This window comes from Thunnus albacares, chromosome 10 (assembly GCF_914725855.1).
Source record: "Thunnus albacares chromosome 10, fThuAlb1.1, whole genome shotgun sequence".
Taxonomy (NCBI): domain Eukaryota; kingdom Metazoa; phylum Chordata; class Actinopteri; order Scombriformes; family Scombridae; genus Thunnus; species Thunnus albacares.
Window position 1 is genome coordinate 22870674 of NC_058115.1, and position 18015 is coordinate 22888688.

The 18015-nt window shown below is 39.9% G+C and overlaps 2 protein-coding genes across 12 annotated transcripts in view; both read right to left on the reverse strand.

Annotated features, from left to right (window-relative positions):
• wu:fb13g09 (multidrug resistance-associated protein 5) overlaps positions 1-1127 on the reverse strand; it is a 36219-nt gene extending 35092 nt beyond the window's left edge. The window contains exon 1 of one of the 3 annotated variants that reach the window (XM_044363473.1): positions 1057-1127. In XM_044363473.1, the coding sequence (XP_044219408.1) occupies positions 1057-1112 (56 nt within the window). In that variant the 5' untranslated portion in view covers positions 1113-1127. Of the gene's footprint in view, positions 1-1009 lie in introns of all 3 variants that reach the window. The other 2 variants (XM_044363475.1, XM_044363476.1) reach the window with 2 other exon arrangements.
• Positions 1128-7486: 6359 nt separating this feature from the next.
• The window catches only part of enox2 (ecto-NOX disulfide-thiol exchanger 2), a 188213-nt gene continuing 177684 nt past the window's right edge, over positions 7487-18015 (reverse strand). For 8 of the 9 annotated variants that reach the window (XM_044363282.1, XM_044363283.1, XM_044363286.1 and 5 more), the window contains 4 exons: positions 15074-15130; positions 14122-14227; positions 11648-11733; positions 7487-8324 (listed from right to left, as the gene is read on the reverse strand). In XM_044363282.1, the coding sequence (XP_044219217.1) occupies positions 8193-8324; positions 11648-11733; positions 14122-14227; positions 15074-15130 (381 nt within the window). In that variant the 3' untranslated portion in view covers positions 7487-8192. The remainder of the gene's footprint in view (positions 8325-11647; positions 11734-14121; positions 14228-15073; positions 15131-18015) is intronic. The other variant, XM_044363290.1, reaches the window with a different exon arrangement.

Genomic DNA, 18015 nt, shown 5'->3' on the forward strand with positions numbered 1-18015 from the left:
TATTATGTTAATATTAGTTAGTTATGTGTTAATATTAGTAATAATATATTGTATATATATATATTTGCAATCTGCATAGTGAGTGTTACAAGAATAAGACCCCTGACTAACTATTAGTATGGCACATTTAATGTGATTAAATGCATATTTCACCAATTTAAGAACACATATGACTGTCCCACATTAGAAAAACCATGATGTCCCACATTTCAAACCACATTTTCTAAAGTGGGACAATGAAGAATTGACTGACATTTAAAAAAAAAATATGACACCATATTATAGCATCTTTTGATGCCTGATCATAAACACACTGATAGTAATCGGCAACATTGCTTCATTTATGACTCTAAATCGTTTGTCACTGACCTTTGACTGGAGTTAACTGCAGGTACTTCCTGTTGGATTGCCCCACCCCAATCCAGACACCCCATGTTTAATTCGACAGCTGTTCATTAGCATTGTTTGAAGAAGAGATAGATGCATTTGAGCTTAGATGTCACACATTAGTCTAATTCATCCTATATTGACAGTGTGGCCTTTTTGTTTGTTTGTTTGTTTTTTAAATCTGCTCTAATTTTTGAGGAATATTCCTTCGAGAAATTGTACATGTTCAAAATGGAGTTTAAAACAACATCAACAGCAAAAACAAACAAAAAAACATGTCACTGAACCAAATGTTAACCTAAAGGTGGCGCTATAGTTCACTAAAGACATTGACAAAACAAGATATATCGTCTAATGACCACAAACGTCTGCACCACATTTCGTGCCATTTTTTTTTTTTTTTAATTAAAAAGGTGATTTTAATGGCCTCTGATATTTTTGAAAACATTTGCATAACTCTACAGTAAGTCACAACTCAAGCTCTCAGAAAATTCCCACATACCAAGAGGTGAAGACCATAAATGGGAGTGGCTCGTAAACACGGTAAACATTAACTACAGTATTACAGTATCATCACATCATAAACCAGCTGACATGTTAGAAAACAGTTACTGTTACTTACACATCCAGCAGATCTTCAGCTGAGCCTGCTGACCTGTCTGGACTCACCTGACGCTACTGTCGGCACCAGGAAGTTGACTCTTTTTCTTAAAAAAAAACAACATTCACATATAGACTGTATAGACGTGGCGAGGTGTGACGTCACCAACAGCGGAGCCGGTTTTGCACCGTATTTGGTGACCCATTAGACTCTGTGACCTGACCTGATATTCTTACCTGAACCCTAATCAATTCAATTCAATTCAATTCAATCATTTAAATTGATTGGCATGAAAGTTTCAAGAACAATGCTATCAAAGCATCAAAATACAATTTGTCCAAACATTTGGACAGTACAAAATAACAATAATATGAACATTAACACAACATTTAGATTGATATATATTCATTATATATATACAGTATATCCTATTCATGTATGTGTGTGTGTGTTTATTTTTAAACTTTGCTTAAAGTGATTTTATCATGTTCATCAGTTATGCTGATATTAAGCAGCTTGAACCGTGACTGTGTATGAACGGTGCTGTACAAATAAAACTGACTTGACCTTTTCAAGAAGACATCATCACACCATCATATGTGATCTCATATGGGAATCACTTTGCGAATAACCAGACATGGAAAAAGGCTCCTGCCTAATCAATATCTGATAACATGAGATTTTACCCCGCTAAGATATATTTTTAAAAATTCAGAAAAGATATTGACTTAGTTGTACATGTTGTTGCAGCTCCTCTGAGACTACTGTTGACTTATTTTGGCTCTTTTGTGAATAACATGTATCTTTATTAATAGCCATATTGATGAATAGTTTATATTATCCTGGAAACATGTACTGTTTGAAATACGAGTAGATAACTCTAAATTTAATTACTAGCTATATATTAGAAATCTTTTAATTTATTGGCTAAATCTAATATTCATAAAAGCAAATTTATAGGTAAAAAGCCGAACGTCTTGTTTTCACAAAGGAGGTCAAACAGGACATTGATTCTTTTTGATTTTCCTCTAATTCAAAGACTGGAAAACCATGAATGCCTGTTTTTTTGTTCAAAATCTTTATATGAACCTTAACTCCCCCCACTTTACTTTTCTTCTTCACACCGTGAGATTAATTTTGATATTCTGTATGATCACTTTATGGATGAGGGAATTTGTAACTGTTTTTTATGTCAATAAAGAAGAAGAGGGTGAAATTTTAATCTGCAGATCTCAACTTTATTCAAATTTGTTTTTTCAATGACTCTTGTTTTTGTTGATGTGCAATCAGATGTTGTGTGGTGTTGAGGCTAAAAGGTGTGGTGTTTCTCTTCTATTCTTCTATTCCTATTCTGGATTCAAGTAAATAATAGTAATCTCTCCATATAAACTGTATATGCCCTCAGCAATTTCTGTTTTGAATCTCTGTTAAGAAACAGAATCACATCATCAGTAATAACTTTGCACTTTTCTTTCAGTTAGTCTGCAATTATATAACTGACCTTTGGTTTAATGATTCTTGGAAATCATTGTGATAAATATAGGGTTTGATGATGTCATAACAAGCTTAAGTACAAGTTTGTGTTTGAGTCTTTACTGATGCTCATAACTATATCCATCTAATCTCACTTAACTCAAAAACTCTGAAGCTCATATGACTGCAACATGAGAACCAAAAGACCCATATTTACCTCTGGGGATTGGGAGGTAATGTGGTAAATATGGGAGATTTTTCTATTAAATATACCTTGAGACGAACCTTAACATAACCTTTATATGTTTAGTGTATTAGGCTATTGTGAACAATACTGCAAATCAGTGATCATGACTGATCTGTTGACAATATGTGATAGTTATATGATTTCTGCATCAATGTGTGTGTATTTTAATTATTTAGTATTTAGTGTTGGATTAGTCAAAAATAGACATTCCCATCTGTTGTTTGTTTACCCCAAAATGTAATACATCATAATATAATGTATATGGATATTGTGAAGATTACACACACCATGGTAGTAGGGCTAATGATAGTATATATGGTAATAATGGTAGTAACTAATGATTATTTTCATTATAAATGAATTGTTTTGTCAATAAAATGTCTTAAAATGGTGAAAAATGCCCTTTAATAATTTCTTAGAGCCCGTGGTGACATCTTAAAATGTCTCATTTTGTCTTCTAAACAGTCTGAACTCCAAAGATTTAGTTTATCAAATCCTCACTTTTTAAGAAACTGCAACCAGAAAACTTTTGTCATTTTTGCTTGAAAAATAACAAATGATTACTCGATGATCAACAGTTTTTAGTTTAAATAGCTGATTAATTTTCTGACAATCGACTAATCATTGTAGCTCTGTATGTTAGAGGATTTTGTCCATACTGTCTACTTCTATTACCTCCCATATTTACTTCATAGACAGAAATCTGGTTTTGTATGGGCTCAGGCTCACAGTGCTTGTGCACTCCTGGGGTGCCAGGCATCCCTGCAGGCTTTCAGGTGTTTGCAGTTCAACAAGAGCTTAATGAAAATCCTACACTCACTTAACTGAAAACACCACATGGGGATGCTTTGCCAAGCATAATAAATACCTTACACCAGTATTTTTGGACAGAACTTACACGCAAGGGGACATGTCAAAGAACTGATGCCAAACCAACAACCTCTTGTGTCTAACAATAAACTTGGTTTTTTTCCAAGTTTAGTTTCCACTGTGCAGGTAATTGCTGTCGGTGCAAGGCTACTCTTCTTTGGTAAAGGTCACTGGATTTATAACAGCATGAAGAGCGGCCATCACTCATTAGGAGAGAGTTTCACTACCCCATCTAACCTGGCATGAGCCGCATTGTGCTGGCATTTCAGATCAAACACGCTGATCAGGCCCACTGGTTTCCACTGCTGGACTAGAGGACATTTTCTTGCCAGTGAACAGTATTAAACTGCAAAGGGATTTAGAAGAATCCCATGAATACGCTTCTTAAGAGTACAGAGAGAGACTTTCCTTCTACTGTGTCCCCTCCATACCCTTCCTCTCACCTGTGGGGTCTGTGTATTTGATGTGGAAGAGCCTGCTTAGTGGGTGCAAATACCTTATGGCCATTCACTGCTGTGCTTTCAACTATTTTCCTACTTTGTGTAATGGTCTATGTATAGGAGAGACAAGGAAGGAGGGAGTGAGACAGACAGAGAAAGAGATATTCAACTGAAATCCACAGCTTAATATCCTGTGCCCAGACACCCCAGAGAGCGCAGTGCAATTACTCCAACACTTGCCAGTCATTCCAGGCTAAAAGTGCACGCAGTTCTGTGAACATACCGAAACACAGTAAACAAAACAACTTTGTGCGAAACACGATTTGCTACCTGCCAAACTAATAACCCTCAAAGAAATAAAATCTCTTTCATTCTAGCTTTAATATTCTATAGTTTTTGGTTTCTAAGATGTCATTCCAAGTGCCTGCAGGCAAGTGTTTCTGGAGTCGTGCAGCATCTCTGTGCTGCACGGCACTGGCACCCTGGAAACAGAGTCAAATTTAGGAGCTTATATGCACACATAAATTAATGAGGACCATGCAGATTTTATTGAGAAAGAACATGTCCCCCAGCGCTGTAGCCATACACCCGCTGTCAATGCAAATCACCCCTGGTGCTGCCCCACTGGCTGAGAAATGGTGGCGTAAGGTGTAGCTCCTGTTGTGCTCAATAGGAGGAGCTGTTGACTCACCACCTCCTGCCAATGAGCTTTTTAAGATTTATCTGCAGATATATCTAGTTAAGATTTGTAGTGATTTATCTGGTGACAGTGCTGCTCTGTGAGATGTCAGTCTGTCAGGGAGTCCAAACTCTCCAAATGCAAACCTGTCGGCCCATGACCGATGTGGACAAGCTTAGAGGTGATGCCTCCTCTGTGCTCTTCTAATCCACTTTCTGGTGTGATTTTTTCTTATTCTTCTTATTTCGGGCCACACGAGCCATGTGTTGCACACACAGCACACATCCTCTCACCTCACCTCAAGGGAGGCCATAATCATAATTAAGTAGATTGGGATGCCTTCAGGAAGCAACATGAGACGAAAAGGTAATTAAGGGTATCTCGAGCATCATGATATCACCCAAAAGAAGCTGGTTATCTCCTCACATCCAATTATACCCATCTTAAAACGTGATGTGAGTATGTATTAATGGATTTAAGAACTCGTTCTAAGAAATCCCCCCAGAATGACACCAGTGCACTTAAATTTAAAATTCAGACTCAGTATTTGCTCAAGCTTAACATCAGCAGATGCCCAAGGACATCTTCAAACATCCCTCACTGAAGAGACTTTGCAAGGTGGCAGTCGTCTTACTGCGTCATCTCTGCTGGTGAGCTAAATCAGACTCCTTAAATGCCTTTCGCTTGCATACATCTTGAATTGAATTAATGAGGAGGCTCCTGACTGTGTCACAGCGATGAGAAGACAAGAGTGAATGGAGAGCGGCATTCACCAGGGACTGCTGGTGGATTTAATTAGTCTGTGTTTACCTCCTTGTGTGATGCCCGAGAACCTGATGCACAATCGCAAGCATGCTGGCACGTTTGTGCGTGCACACAAACACACACATACACAAGCAGCTGTAAAAGAGATAAATTGCAAAAGCCTCCAGTTTATCAGTGCATAGGAATGGCAACTCAGTTGGGAGGGAACGCTAGACAGAAGGCAGCTTCTGAAAGAAAAGAATGCGCCATATTAGTGTTTTGTTTATGTCAAGGGGAGCAAGAGAGAAACTAACGAGTGAGAGAAGAGGCTGCTGTGAGGTGCGCTAGAGTTTGTCATCAGGGATGTTCTGCTGAGATCAACTGTGGAGAGGAAGTGTAGTGATGCAGAGCTCTGTACAGGCAGCTTCTCTCACCCTCCCAAGTGTGCCGACGAGCAGGCAGGAGTGAGAGTTTGCAGCTCCCCATCTATCAGTCATCATCATAACAAATAACTGTAAAATATCTTATAAGAGAGAAGCAGTCATGATCTTTGCACTTGCTGCGACAACTTATAAAAAAATTATGCACTGCATTACAGCACCAGCTCTTTTCTAATCACGCTTGACGGGAGCCTACAAACTCAGTGGGTTGGAGGTTACATACTGTATTTAACACTCAAACAACTCCACTCCCACGACAGATACTTTTCACCCATGAAACCGTCTTCCCTTTCAAACCACTGCTGTTAATAATGAATACATGTGTACGGAAGGAAAGCCTTGTAGGAGCTCGTAGGCAAAACATACACCCCATTATTAATTCAGGTACAAGGACTAGTATGCTGAAAAGAACATGAGCACAAATTTTTCAAATGCAGTGCCTGTAGGTGACGGAGGGGGCCGGTGAGAACAAATCATGTTGTTTTATAATCCTTCATGGCCTATTAAATCCTTTGCTGCTGTTTCTTTAAATACAAACTATCACCCGAAAATCGGCTGACACAGAAATCGGCTTTTTTTAACTACACACCAAAACCGTGGAATTTCCTACCCAAGGCTATAAGAGATGTAAGCTCTGAACATATTTAAACGACAATTGAAAAATGTATTTATTCAACATTGCTTTTAACTAACGGTCACTCTTCCTTTGTGTTATTCTTTTACATATTTTATTGTTCTTATGCCTTCCTTTGTTTTATTCCCATCTTCTACATATTCTATTGCTCTTTGCATACCTGTTCTTGCCATTTGCTCCCTGTTTTGTTTGTTATTCATTTGATTGCTTGCTTTTATCGTTTTAATTTATTCTTTTCTTCACCTTATTGTAAAGCACTTTGAGCTACACCCCCTGTATGAAAGGTGCTTTATGAATACAGTTTTATTATTTTTATTACGTGTAATAATAAACCTTTGTTTACCAGAGCAACAGGGGAAGAGCGTGAGCTGCCAAATAGCCCAGTAGAGGTGCATTAAGAATGCTTGACTGAGCTTTTGGGAGGAACCTCCAGTCCTGGCGGCGAGAGCTCTCTATCTGGCGAAGGTGGGGAAGACAATTCCCCTCTGTAGAGTGTTGTATAACCGCTTAATATATGGATCCAGGCAACTAGCACACAAACACAAACAATTTGTGTGCGCCCCATGCCAGAAACCGCACACACCAACTGCCTCACCAATTAAACACCATTAACATGATCCCCTAGGTGCATTTCCCAGTTAAGTGTGCTGCAGCTGTGCGATGCTTTTAGTCAGACTGAGAGTCAGGCACGATTGTCTTTTGAAAGACACACGACCTTATGCAAGGTCTGAAAACCAGCCTTGAGTGCAGCTACAGTAAGAACAAAAAAGGTAGATATAAAAAAGAACGCCCTTCAAGCAAGAATGTGCACAAACTTAGAAGAGGACCACTTGTCCTGTGTAGGTGTGTGTGTGTCGCTCAGGACTGATGTTTGTACAACTGGAGACTGCACTCAACCTGCACACACTTATTACTTATTTTAAAACCAGCCTCTGTGAGTATCAGACATATAAAAATATACTCAAACATTGTTATATTCAAATGTTTTTTTTTATAATCAAAAATATCATCCAAGCATTTACAGTGTATTACAACAAATGATTCTATGCAACTGTTAACAGCCTTTACAGATAATGAAGAAATATATCCATTTTTGATCTATGTTACAAACCAGGAACAGCAAAAAAGAGAAGAGATGGGAGGCCAAAGGGTTTGGAGGTTTGAAGTATTCAGTTAGACCCTGATAACCTTGCAGGTTAGCCCTGTAGTCCTGGCCCGCACTGACAACATACAGAGCCAACCGTAGGCTCGGAAAGTACAATGCCCTGCCCATGTGGGCGACAACTACATAATAATCCAGTGACTGTAGGAATCGGTGCTCTTCTGTGTCTCCCAGGAAGTCGTCATGTCTAAAAATAATTGCAGACACTTGGAAACTGAGAGTTCAAGCTCATGAAGACCTCGTCATTGTGGTTGGGTGTCAACATTCCTTTCACCATGGAAATGCTGCGTTTTTACATCTCTGCCACATACACAGAGTCCCTGAAATGCTCGTGTAACATTCCCTCCTAATCTGAGCTTAGTCTCCTGTGTCCTTGTACAGTCATGTACCGTCCACTGTCTTTGATATTTGTGGGCTTTATACTGTTACTTTCACATCTCTACAGTGCCCCACCCCCCTCCCCGCCCCCATGTTGCCTTGTCGGCCCGTCGTCCCAGAAGTGTCACCAGCAGAGTCTATGTGCTTTTGATGCCCTGGAAGCCGCAGAAGTTCCAGCGTTTCTCCAGACTGGCTCCAACGCCGGTCAGCTCCTGTCTGAAGGTGCAGGGCAGCCGAGAAAGAAGAGCCTCAACCTCGCTTGGGTTAATCTGCAAACCCACAAACACAAAGAGCAGACAGGGGTCAGACACAGAACAATCGTAAATCCACATGCATTAAAACAGATTCATCTTCAAGTTACTGACAGTGCTCTGGTCTACAGTACGTCACCAGTGACTTGCTGCCGAAACGGTATTTCATTTAATTTCAATTCTCCTTGAACATAGCTTGGGGACACTGACTCCTCTAGTGTCCCACTATCTCATGGGGTCCCTCAAGTGTCTGTTTTGGGTCTCTTCGTATTCTCTATCCTTTCCCTTAATTGGAACGTATTGTCCCCAGACATAAAAACTGACAGCGACTGCTATGAGTTGACAGCTACAGCTTGAAGTCACAGATGTGTCCTGCATTATGTCATGTCTCTCCGATACTAACTGCTATATGTCCAAACTCTTCACCGGCTGAAGTGAGAATGAAAGTCAGATATCTTTGTAATTCCTCTGTCATGCCCCAGCACCAGCGCCATTAATTATCCACAAATGTCAGAACTGTCATGATACTCAACTCACTGAAGTTGAGCGATCGTGTCATTGAGATCAGGTCATTTCTTTTATTGGCAGATGTAATGAAGGTCATTAATGCTTTTATCTGATTGTTAGTAATGTATTACAGGGAAAATATTAATGACTGCAGCTACAGTAGAATCCCGTGTCTGTCATGCTCCATTTGGTCTATAAAATGTGAAAAAATTGTGAAAAATGTCATTTCTCAAAGCCCGGCGTGCAACCATAGATGACTTGTTTTGTCCCAACCAACAGTCCACAACTCAAAGATATTCAGTTTATCATAAAAGACTAATGAAACCAGAAAATATTCACATTTTAGAGGCTGGAATTTAGAATTTTAGCATTTTTCTTTAAAAAATGACTCAAAACAATTAATTGATAATCAAAAAAGGTGGCAATTTATTTTCTGCTGATCAACTAATTGATTTATCAACTCATAGTTGCAGCACTAAAATGATTTTAATTATAATTCTGTGATTTCACCGCATTTATTTTCATTTTCTTTTCACTGTGTTATATTTATATTTGTGAAAAACTATAATGGAGGCATGTTGCACTGAAAAATGTTGAACAACTATTTGTGCACAAGCCTGAAAATAATGTACCCAAAATAAAAAGCTTACTGTTTTCCAGCCATTTGATTACAGTCATAACCCTACTTGCATTTGAAAGGCAACTCTTTTTACAACCAAGGAGTCAGAATAGTATGTTATAAAAGGTATTAGTGATCCTGAACCAGAGTTACAGAGGCTTAAGGGCAGTGTCATTTAACAGGTTAAAAAAAGCTTTTATTACCAGCTCTTGACGAGGTCATCTAGTGAAGTTTGGACATTGCTGACACATCCCCTTTATACACGGCATACATATATTACAAACTCCACACCTCCTCTCTGCTCCAATCATACTCACAAAACATCCAGTCACTACACTTGCTCCTCCACTGCATCAGAGAGTCATAGTGCAAGTAAATTTATAGTGAGAGGGGTGATATAGCAGCCACCTGACTAAGCGTAAACTGGCTCACACCACACGGGTGGGCTGAGGATCATCAATTGAAAACCTGAGGTGATGTTGCCAAAATCCATTGTATAGGCTGCTGTAGACAAGCTGCAGTGTCTTGCATTAATAACTAGATTGTTCAAGCTCTGCACTGATGTCAAGATGCATTAAGGCCCATCATGGAAATACGACTGGTGTGTCATTACACACAATGGAGCTGTGTGTGGAGCCACCAGATAAGCAAAATTGGGCTTGTTGTTGGGGAGTCTAGTCAGTGATATTGACAAAACTCTGTGGGCTGCTTGATGTGTGTAGCGGAGAGCCGGTGTGGGAACAACAGATGCGCAGGCAGACGCACACAGACAGACAGGCGTGGGTGTATGCTCACACACACACACAGACAATCACACTCACACACACACACAAGCCAAAAAAAACCAAAAAAAACAAAGCGCAAAACCCAAAAGGCATGAGAGAAGACCGTCACACTCTATTGTTTGCATGTGTGAGAATGAGTCAGGGTAGTGATGAGCATATTCAAAGAGCTGCTACAGAGAACAGTCATTTCTTGGGGCAATCTTGTGGATGTGGTTGAGAAAGTTTTTGCAGATGAGAAATTTAATTCTCCCAAATGATGAATAAGTTGGAATTGCTTAAAATCTGATGGTTTCATCCTGGACGTGTCTGCTGTGTGGTCAGTGAGTGAGAACGTAACGGGATCGGTGACATTTGCCATTTTTTCCCTGAAGGTCTTCTTAAATGGGTGGAAAGCTGAAATAGGCATTAATCACAGTGTTACCTTTTGAAGGTGACATTGAAAGTTGGCATTTTCAAAGTCTTGTGTAAAGCGGCAGTGAAGAGCGATAATATGTCTTAAATGCCTCCTTGGGAAGATGGGGATAAAATAGCTCTTCTTCGCCAGACAGAGTGGAAGCTGAGGGTGTGTGAGGATTGACGGCGGTGTTTGGCTTCAGGTGTCAGATTGAAGGATCTAGTTTTAATATGTTCTGGCATCAAGGGAAATCACACACCTAGCCAGATATGGCTAGACATATACAATAGCGATGACATTTTAGGACAGAAAAGTGAGAGAAACTGTCTCTATAGTTCGACTTTCTCCAAAATATTTTGAAGTATTTTGGATTCGACTTCCAACCAAGCATCTATTTAGAGATGTCTGTGAATGTTGCCGATGTGCTTTTGTGTGACTGATTTCCTCTATGTTGTTTTGCTGTTCTCAGGTCATGAGAATACTAAACATTTTACAAAATCTGCATCTAGCTCCCAATTATTTAGAGGAATTGTTTGACAGTTTGGGAAACATGGTTATTAGGTTTCTTCAGCATTCAATGAGAGGATCCATATCACTTCTACATTTGCTTGGTGCTGGTAGGAATTGTTTTACCTTTAGACAGAACCAGCCATCTTTTTTTCATCTGCTTCCAGTCTTTGTACTGAGCTAAGCTAATTGTCTGCTGGCTATAGCAACATACTAACCCTACAGTCATGAGAGTGGTATCGATTTTTTCATGTAAGTCCCAGCAAGAAACTGTATTTCCCAAAATGTCAAACTATTTCTTTTAAGTGCTTTGGCTTAACCTAAAGACCTCTTTGCAAAAAGAATCAGAATCGGTTGCATCGAGGGGCTGTGTCTCAACTGCACAGCAGGACCCTGGCATACAACAAGTCCATATGTCAGCCCTGTAGGGGGGGCTGACACTGTGTCAGTATGGGTGCATGTAATCTAGAGTGATACTGGAGGCTGATCCACTCTGCAGTGATGGTTGTGATTCATATGTGCCTGTTACCTTAGTGTCCAAACGCTGCAGGTAGGAACAGATGTACTCGATGCTGGCTCCAAACGGATGGACGTGCAGGAACGTTGAAATGATCCCTGAGGTAGAACAAACAAGTCATGCAAAGATGTTAGTGCAGAGATATGTCACATGCCTCCAGTTTCACTTGTCACCTGTCAAACATTGACAAACTTCCAAAGGATGTGTGTGACACCACTTTATCTAACTTCTTCTTCTCTTCACAACACAAGCTTCCAGAGGCTTTTCCCAGAGTCCTAGTGCTGTTAAGAGCCTCTTGTACATTGTGGTTCCAGATTAGAGGGAGTGTTTAATAAGGGCTTTGATGCTGTTGTCTCTCATCAAAGCCTTACTCTCCCCAAGCTCAGACAAACTGCTATCAACTCATAGATAGGGCCAGGAAGGAGATAATCCTCCACTGCTGCTTACTAACCACCTATGGAGCATCGAGAGTCCAACAGTTGAAACAAATACACACAGTGTTAAAGTCACAAAGCTTTTCACTGGCTCAAACACTGAGGCAAGAATACCATAATCACTTGAGAGTTTTAAGAGGAAAATACTACTCTAACACTTCATTTTTTCCACCTGTGGGTCAGTCTGTACTTGAACACAAATGCCTGGAGCTGCTCCACGGACAATGAATAAGTGACTACAATGAACATGTTCTCCGACTGACAGTACAGACATTTGCTGTAACAACACGTACCCACTTCATGTGTGTGCAGATTGCCAGTATATGTGCAACTGTCAAGGCTGATAGTAAGACTTATATTCAATGTTACTGATGTTGTCAAAAGATGACCATTAAACACTTACAAAAGTGAATAGAAATTCCTCTCATTTTACAGTTTTTCCACCTTTGTGCTCCCATCTCTGCATATTACAACTCAGGAGAAAGGAAAACTATTTGATTTTTCTGCATCTGATGGAAATCCCAGGCTTGTGCTTCACTGTGTCATGTTATATTTTCGCTAATTTTCAACTTGAGTGGATGAGAGATAACCTTAAATTGCATCACCTAGTGCAAAACAGACACAACAACTCTATTTGAGTTGTTGTGCCTTCCTTGCATTCAAGCTATCTTTACATTTTGCTTTGTGCTGTATTTTAAGGCATGAAAAGAACGTTTGCAGTTTTCACACCTGCTACCAGTTTTCAGCTATGTCATGTGGGCCCTTATTGATCCCCCTTTCCCTTTGTGTACATATCCTATTGCCTTTAAATACCCACCAAGTACAGCGCCCACAGCCACCAAATAAAACCAGTACTCCAATGTTGGAATACTTCCCAGCCCCAAGTTTTCTTTCTGTCAATTACAGTAGTTTAAGGTATTTTAAGGCAACACAAAATCTGATTTTGACAAGACAGGGATTAATCCTTAAGGCTTCTGTACATTTCCAATAGGGAGTGGAATGGAGTTTGACAATTTTTGTGATAAACAGACAATCATACAGTAATACCCACTTTATGACACAATTGACCAGGATTGGTGTGCAGAAGTGTGTAAGCAGGCAGGGTTTGAACCACTCCCTTAACCTTTTTTTTAGCACTTTTATTCTTTCATTCTCATAACTACTTCTGTCACTTTCCGTGTCTTCAACCAAGATGAACCATGACACCATGAATATTTATAACATTTGTACTATTAATTGCATCAAGACTACAAAGATACAAAAAAAGACAAAGAATTCTTGGAGAGAGATGAGGGAGGCAGTAAGTTGCAGCCAGGAGGTGACTATGATAACTGCAGTATCACTTTAAATACACACATTGTGCAATCTAGTTCATTTGAAGCATTCTTTAAAGGACCAGTGTGTAAGATTAAGTGGCATCTAGTGGTGAGGTTGCAGATTGCAACCAACTGAGTGCGCCTCCCCTTCAAAGCGTGTAGAAGAACCTACGATGGCCACGAAAAATGCGAAAGACCCTCTCTAGAGCCAGTGTTTGGTTTGTCCGTTCTGGGCTACTGTAGAAACATGGCGATGCAACATGGTGGCCTCCGTGGAAGAGGACCTGCTCCCTATGTAGATATAAAGGGCTCATTCTAAGGTAATGAAAACACAACTATTCTTAGTTTCCGGTGATTTTACACTAATTAAAACATACTTATGAATATTGTATTCCATTTCTGCTGAGTCAGTTCTGCTAGATGCCACTAAATTCTACACACTGCACCTTTAGGGCTTTTTTATGGTGCTTATCATATCATTGTTTTCAGTTAGATATTGTTCTTTTGTGATGCATTTTCACAATAAACTAATTTCTCAAATTACCAGTTGATACACAGACCTCCAGGGGCCTTTTGGGGTCCCTGAGGGTCTGAGGTCTCTTTGTCTGTATGCCTAGAAATGTATAATGATGATAACGCACATGTTCCTACAACTACTGATATTAGAGTAATGAAAATGTTACACTTGCGTCTAACTGATATTGACAGCATAAGAGTCAGAGTTGTGCCAGCTTACCAACTAGCAGCGCTTCCCTCTCGGAGTGGACAGGACTTGATGGATTCTTCTCTGTAGGACCTTCCTTCTCTTGACTGCAGGACACCACTGTCGATACTGTAGCGTCCTATATACATACATACATACACACACACACACACAAAAACACACAGTTACCTTAAATAAAACATCTACCAGCCACTGGTACTGTTTGACTGTGGCTGACGTGAAGTAAACAAGATTAAATTTAAGCCGATGCATGGCACACGATAAAAAGACAATCAAACACAAATAAGTGGAATGAACACATCAGAAAGTTCCACCACCAACACGGCGACAATGAGGATGAGGATAATGAGGCGAGGGAGAATTTTCAGCCGGAAGCTACATTTCTGATTGCAGGATGAAATGCATGTCACACACACCAACACAAAAAGAGATGAGTGCGAGAAGAACAAATGGAGGGAGAGAGGAGGAGGCTTGGAAGGCAAATGATCAAGCTGTTTGTTTCAGATCTCTGACAGGTGAAAGAAAAAAGGCAGAGGAATAACAGAAGTTTTTGTTTGGTGTCCTACATAGTATTTTGTGTACTATTTCCACTCATTGTGTGATGTGCCTTGTGGCCTTTTTTCTGTTTTTAATCTATCCATACACACCCTGCGAGTGTGTGTCTACGTGAGGGTGTGTAGACGTATACACATGTGCAAGCCATTTTGACTTCATGACTCCTTTATATCCTAGCCCAGTTGTGTCTGGGTGATTTATTCAATGACAAATGCAGTTGCTGTGAACTGGATTGGCCTGTAATGATCTGTCATGTCACTGGAAGAGATTAGAGAGGGAAGTCAGAGGAGGTAGAAGGGAGAAGAAGGGAGAATGAGGACACTAAAAAAGAAAAAAAAAACAACAACAATAAAAAAAAAAAAAAACAGCCAGAGAAGAGATGGGGCGGGCTCAACCTTTTTCCACTTACACTGGTTTGATTAGGGCTCTCCTCACCGCCTCTGTCGTCTTGCTTCGACATCTCCAGCTGCGGCACATTGGAAACATATGAGAAACAAGCCACTGAGAAACAAGCTAAGCGCTAATGTAGACAGATGGGGGAGAATGGTGGCGCACAGCATGGTGTGCAAAGGCAGACAAATAGGAGCATTGTTTACTTCAGAATAATGTCCGGAAGTGTGTGCAGATTTTGAGAAAACAAGGAAAACAAAGACACTAAACTCCATATGGATACTATTAAGATTTTTGAGTCAAAACTGACACAAAGTCTTCCATTGTTACAACTGTAATAGCTGTTTATGTGTGCTGATTTCTTGGAAATATATTCTCTTAAATTATTAGTTGATTATATGATCAGTAACATATTTGATAAGTAACCATTTTACGCAGGATTATCAGTTTACTTAAGGTGTCAGTATGCTCGAAACTAACTAGTTCATACTAACTAGTCCGATTGTGTATGGAGGCAAAATTGTTTATAGCTGTTTTGAATGGCTATACTTGAAGGCAGGGTGAAAAACTAGTTGCCATAGAGAGGGACAGGACAATCTTTCCTTCCAGGGTGTTGCACTTGTTTGCAACTGTGTAAAAAATGAAAAATGTGCTTCAGCAAAAAATTCAAACCTGGCTTACTTTCTCAACTCCGCACACCTGGCTAATCACTGCGTCAGGTGGGCGAAATGGTCAGATTGTCCGTTTTGGAAAGTTAAAAAATTGTTGGACGCAACTGAGGGGGGCGGGGGGGGGGGGGGGGGTTCAGATGCTGTTTGACCATCTGATAAGAACTTCGGTTGAAGCACCCTGACACCTTTAGTCTCTGAAAAACAGTTATGTAATGTCTTCTGCGGCTCATGAAGGGAGCTTTGGAAAATAACTTGTATCAGGGTTATCTCAGTTTGCACTTAGGGCAAATTTTCTAACAAAAAGACCCTGTTGAGTTGCATTATGGGATTTATAGGATCTATTATTTTTGGAGGTTGAATCATACAAGGGACTAAAAGTCAGGGTATCTTGGCCTCTGCTACATCAATTTTGACCTTCTTTTAACCTTCCAATTCCCCATACTTCATAGACCTGCAATATTAAATTGCTTTTTTTTTTTTTTTTTTTAAAAGATTACCCCTTTAATCAGAAATATAATCAACATATCAATCAATAATGAATAACAGCTACTGGCAACACTAAAATATATATGGGAAAAATTTGATAAAGCAGTTTGTTGTGATCATAATAATAATAATAAGGTTAATAGTCTCAATGACCTGCCCTGATGTCGATCCTGTAATGTGTGGTGACAGTTTGGTGTCAGCATGGACAGTGATGGGACCAGTGAAGGAAAACGGATGGCATGAGGGGCTCCCTCCAACATGACAAATCACCTCACAACAATCGCTAATCTTCGGAGAAACCCACACCCAAAAATTGATTTCTCTTTCTCACTTTAATGAGACTGTCTCTCATGATTCATGTCTGCCCATATGCAGGAATTTAATTAGCATATTTCCCAGGGCTCACAGTTGTGGGGACACATTTCTAATCAAACCCATCACCATTAACGCCCTATTGACAACTCTGTCACTCCGGTTGAGCTGAAGGAGGAGATCCGTTTGCAAATTACTAATTCACCTCTGCGCTTTGTGGAACCTGCAGTCGGGCTCGTACATCTCGGAGTAAACAGACAACACATGGAGCAGCTCCCAACGTGGATTGAGAGCCTCTCGTTTGTATTATTATCCAATTTAATAGGCAATTGAACCTGAGGCTCATATTAATGACAGCCCTTCCGCTCATTATGCTGAGCCAGAAGGAACATTAACAAACATTAGCACTTGAATACTGGGAATATGGGACAACACCTGAAACATTAGTAAACATGACAGTCTAACAGAGAGAAATGACCCTGGAAACTTGAAACTGTTTAATAAAATCGTAGATCTTGGTGCACCGTATTAAGAAGTGTACTTTTGTAATAATACAGCTCGCCACTAATCAATATCAGACGGAGTTTTGTTGTGAAAAACATGCCTCAGTGTAAGCAACACATTCAATCAAATAACAAATGTGACATTGGGATGGATGAATAATGTAGCAGGAGTGGCCCTAACTGATGACGTGGCCTCGTTTAACAAATCTGAAACAGCAGCATTGGTTTACATTTCCTGCAGGTAATCTCTCTCCATCTGGTGATCACACCATTACTCTGTGTACATACTGATAACGGCCTGATCTCTTAGTTACAGCCTCTTGGTCAATATGAACAAAATGATTGCTTCATGTGATGTCAGTGCTGATGTAGCTCGAAGGACAGAATGTTCAGGAATGAGAGTACGTGATTGGGTTACTGCCGCTTGATGTCACATAAAATCTCAGCTGCAGACAAATAAGGAAACAATTTGACTGCGGTCAACCATGCTCAATATGTTCCCAGTTAGGAAATGAATGGATTTCTTCTGGGTTTTTTTTTTTTTTTTTTTATGTGGTTGCAGTAAGAACACACAGTTACAGAGGAGGGGACGGAATAACACAAGAAAAACATCCTGTCTGGTAGAGAAGCACAGATCTGCAGGGAAATGAAAACGATTTGTACTTTCTGGATTTAAATACGGATGCTTTCTCAATGTTTAAAGATGGTGTGAGTGATTTCTATACTTTATCAGTAACTGTGGGCATCTGATATGTTTAGCACGATTTGCATTCTTGTTGCAGGAAGACAAATCCCAACTACAGCCGGCTGTTGCACCAGCTATGTGTAAATGACACCTCCCCCAGCAGGTGTAAAGCACTCCTTAATAACTGTTACCATGACAGAATGGTTTGAAAGACGGGACACTAATGATAGCAGAGCAAGAGGAAAATTACACGTATGATGACACTGACATGAACGCTCAGTATTGTGCTGTACAGTGTCAGTTA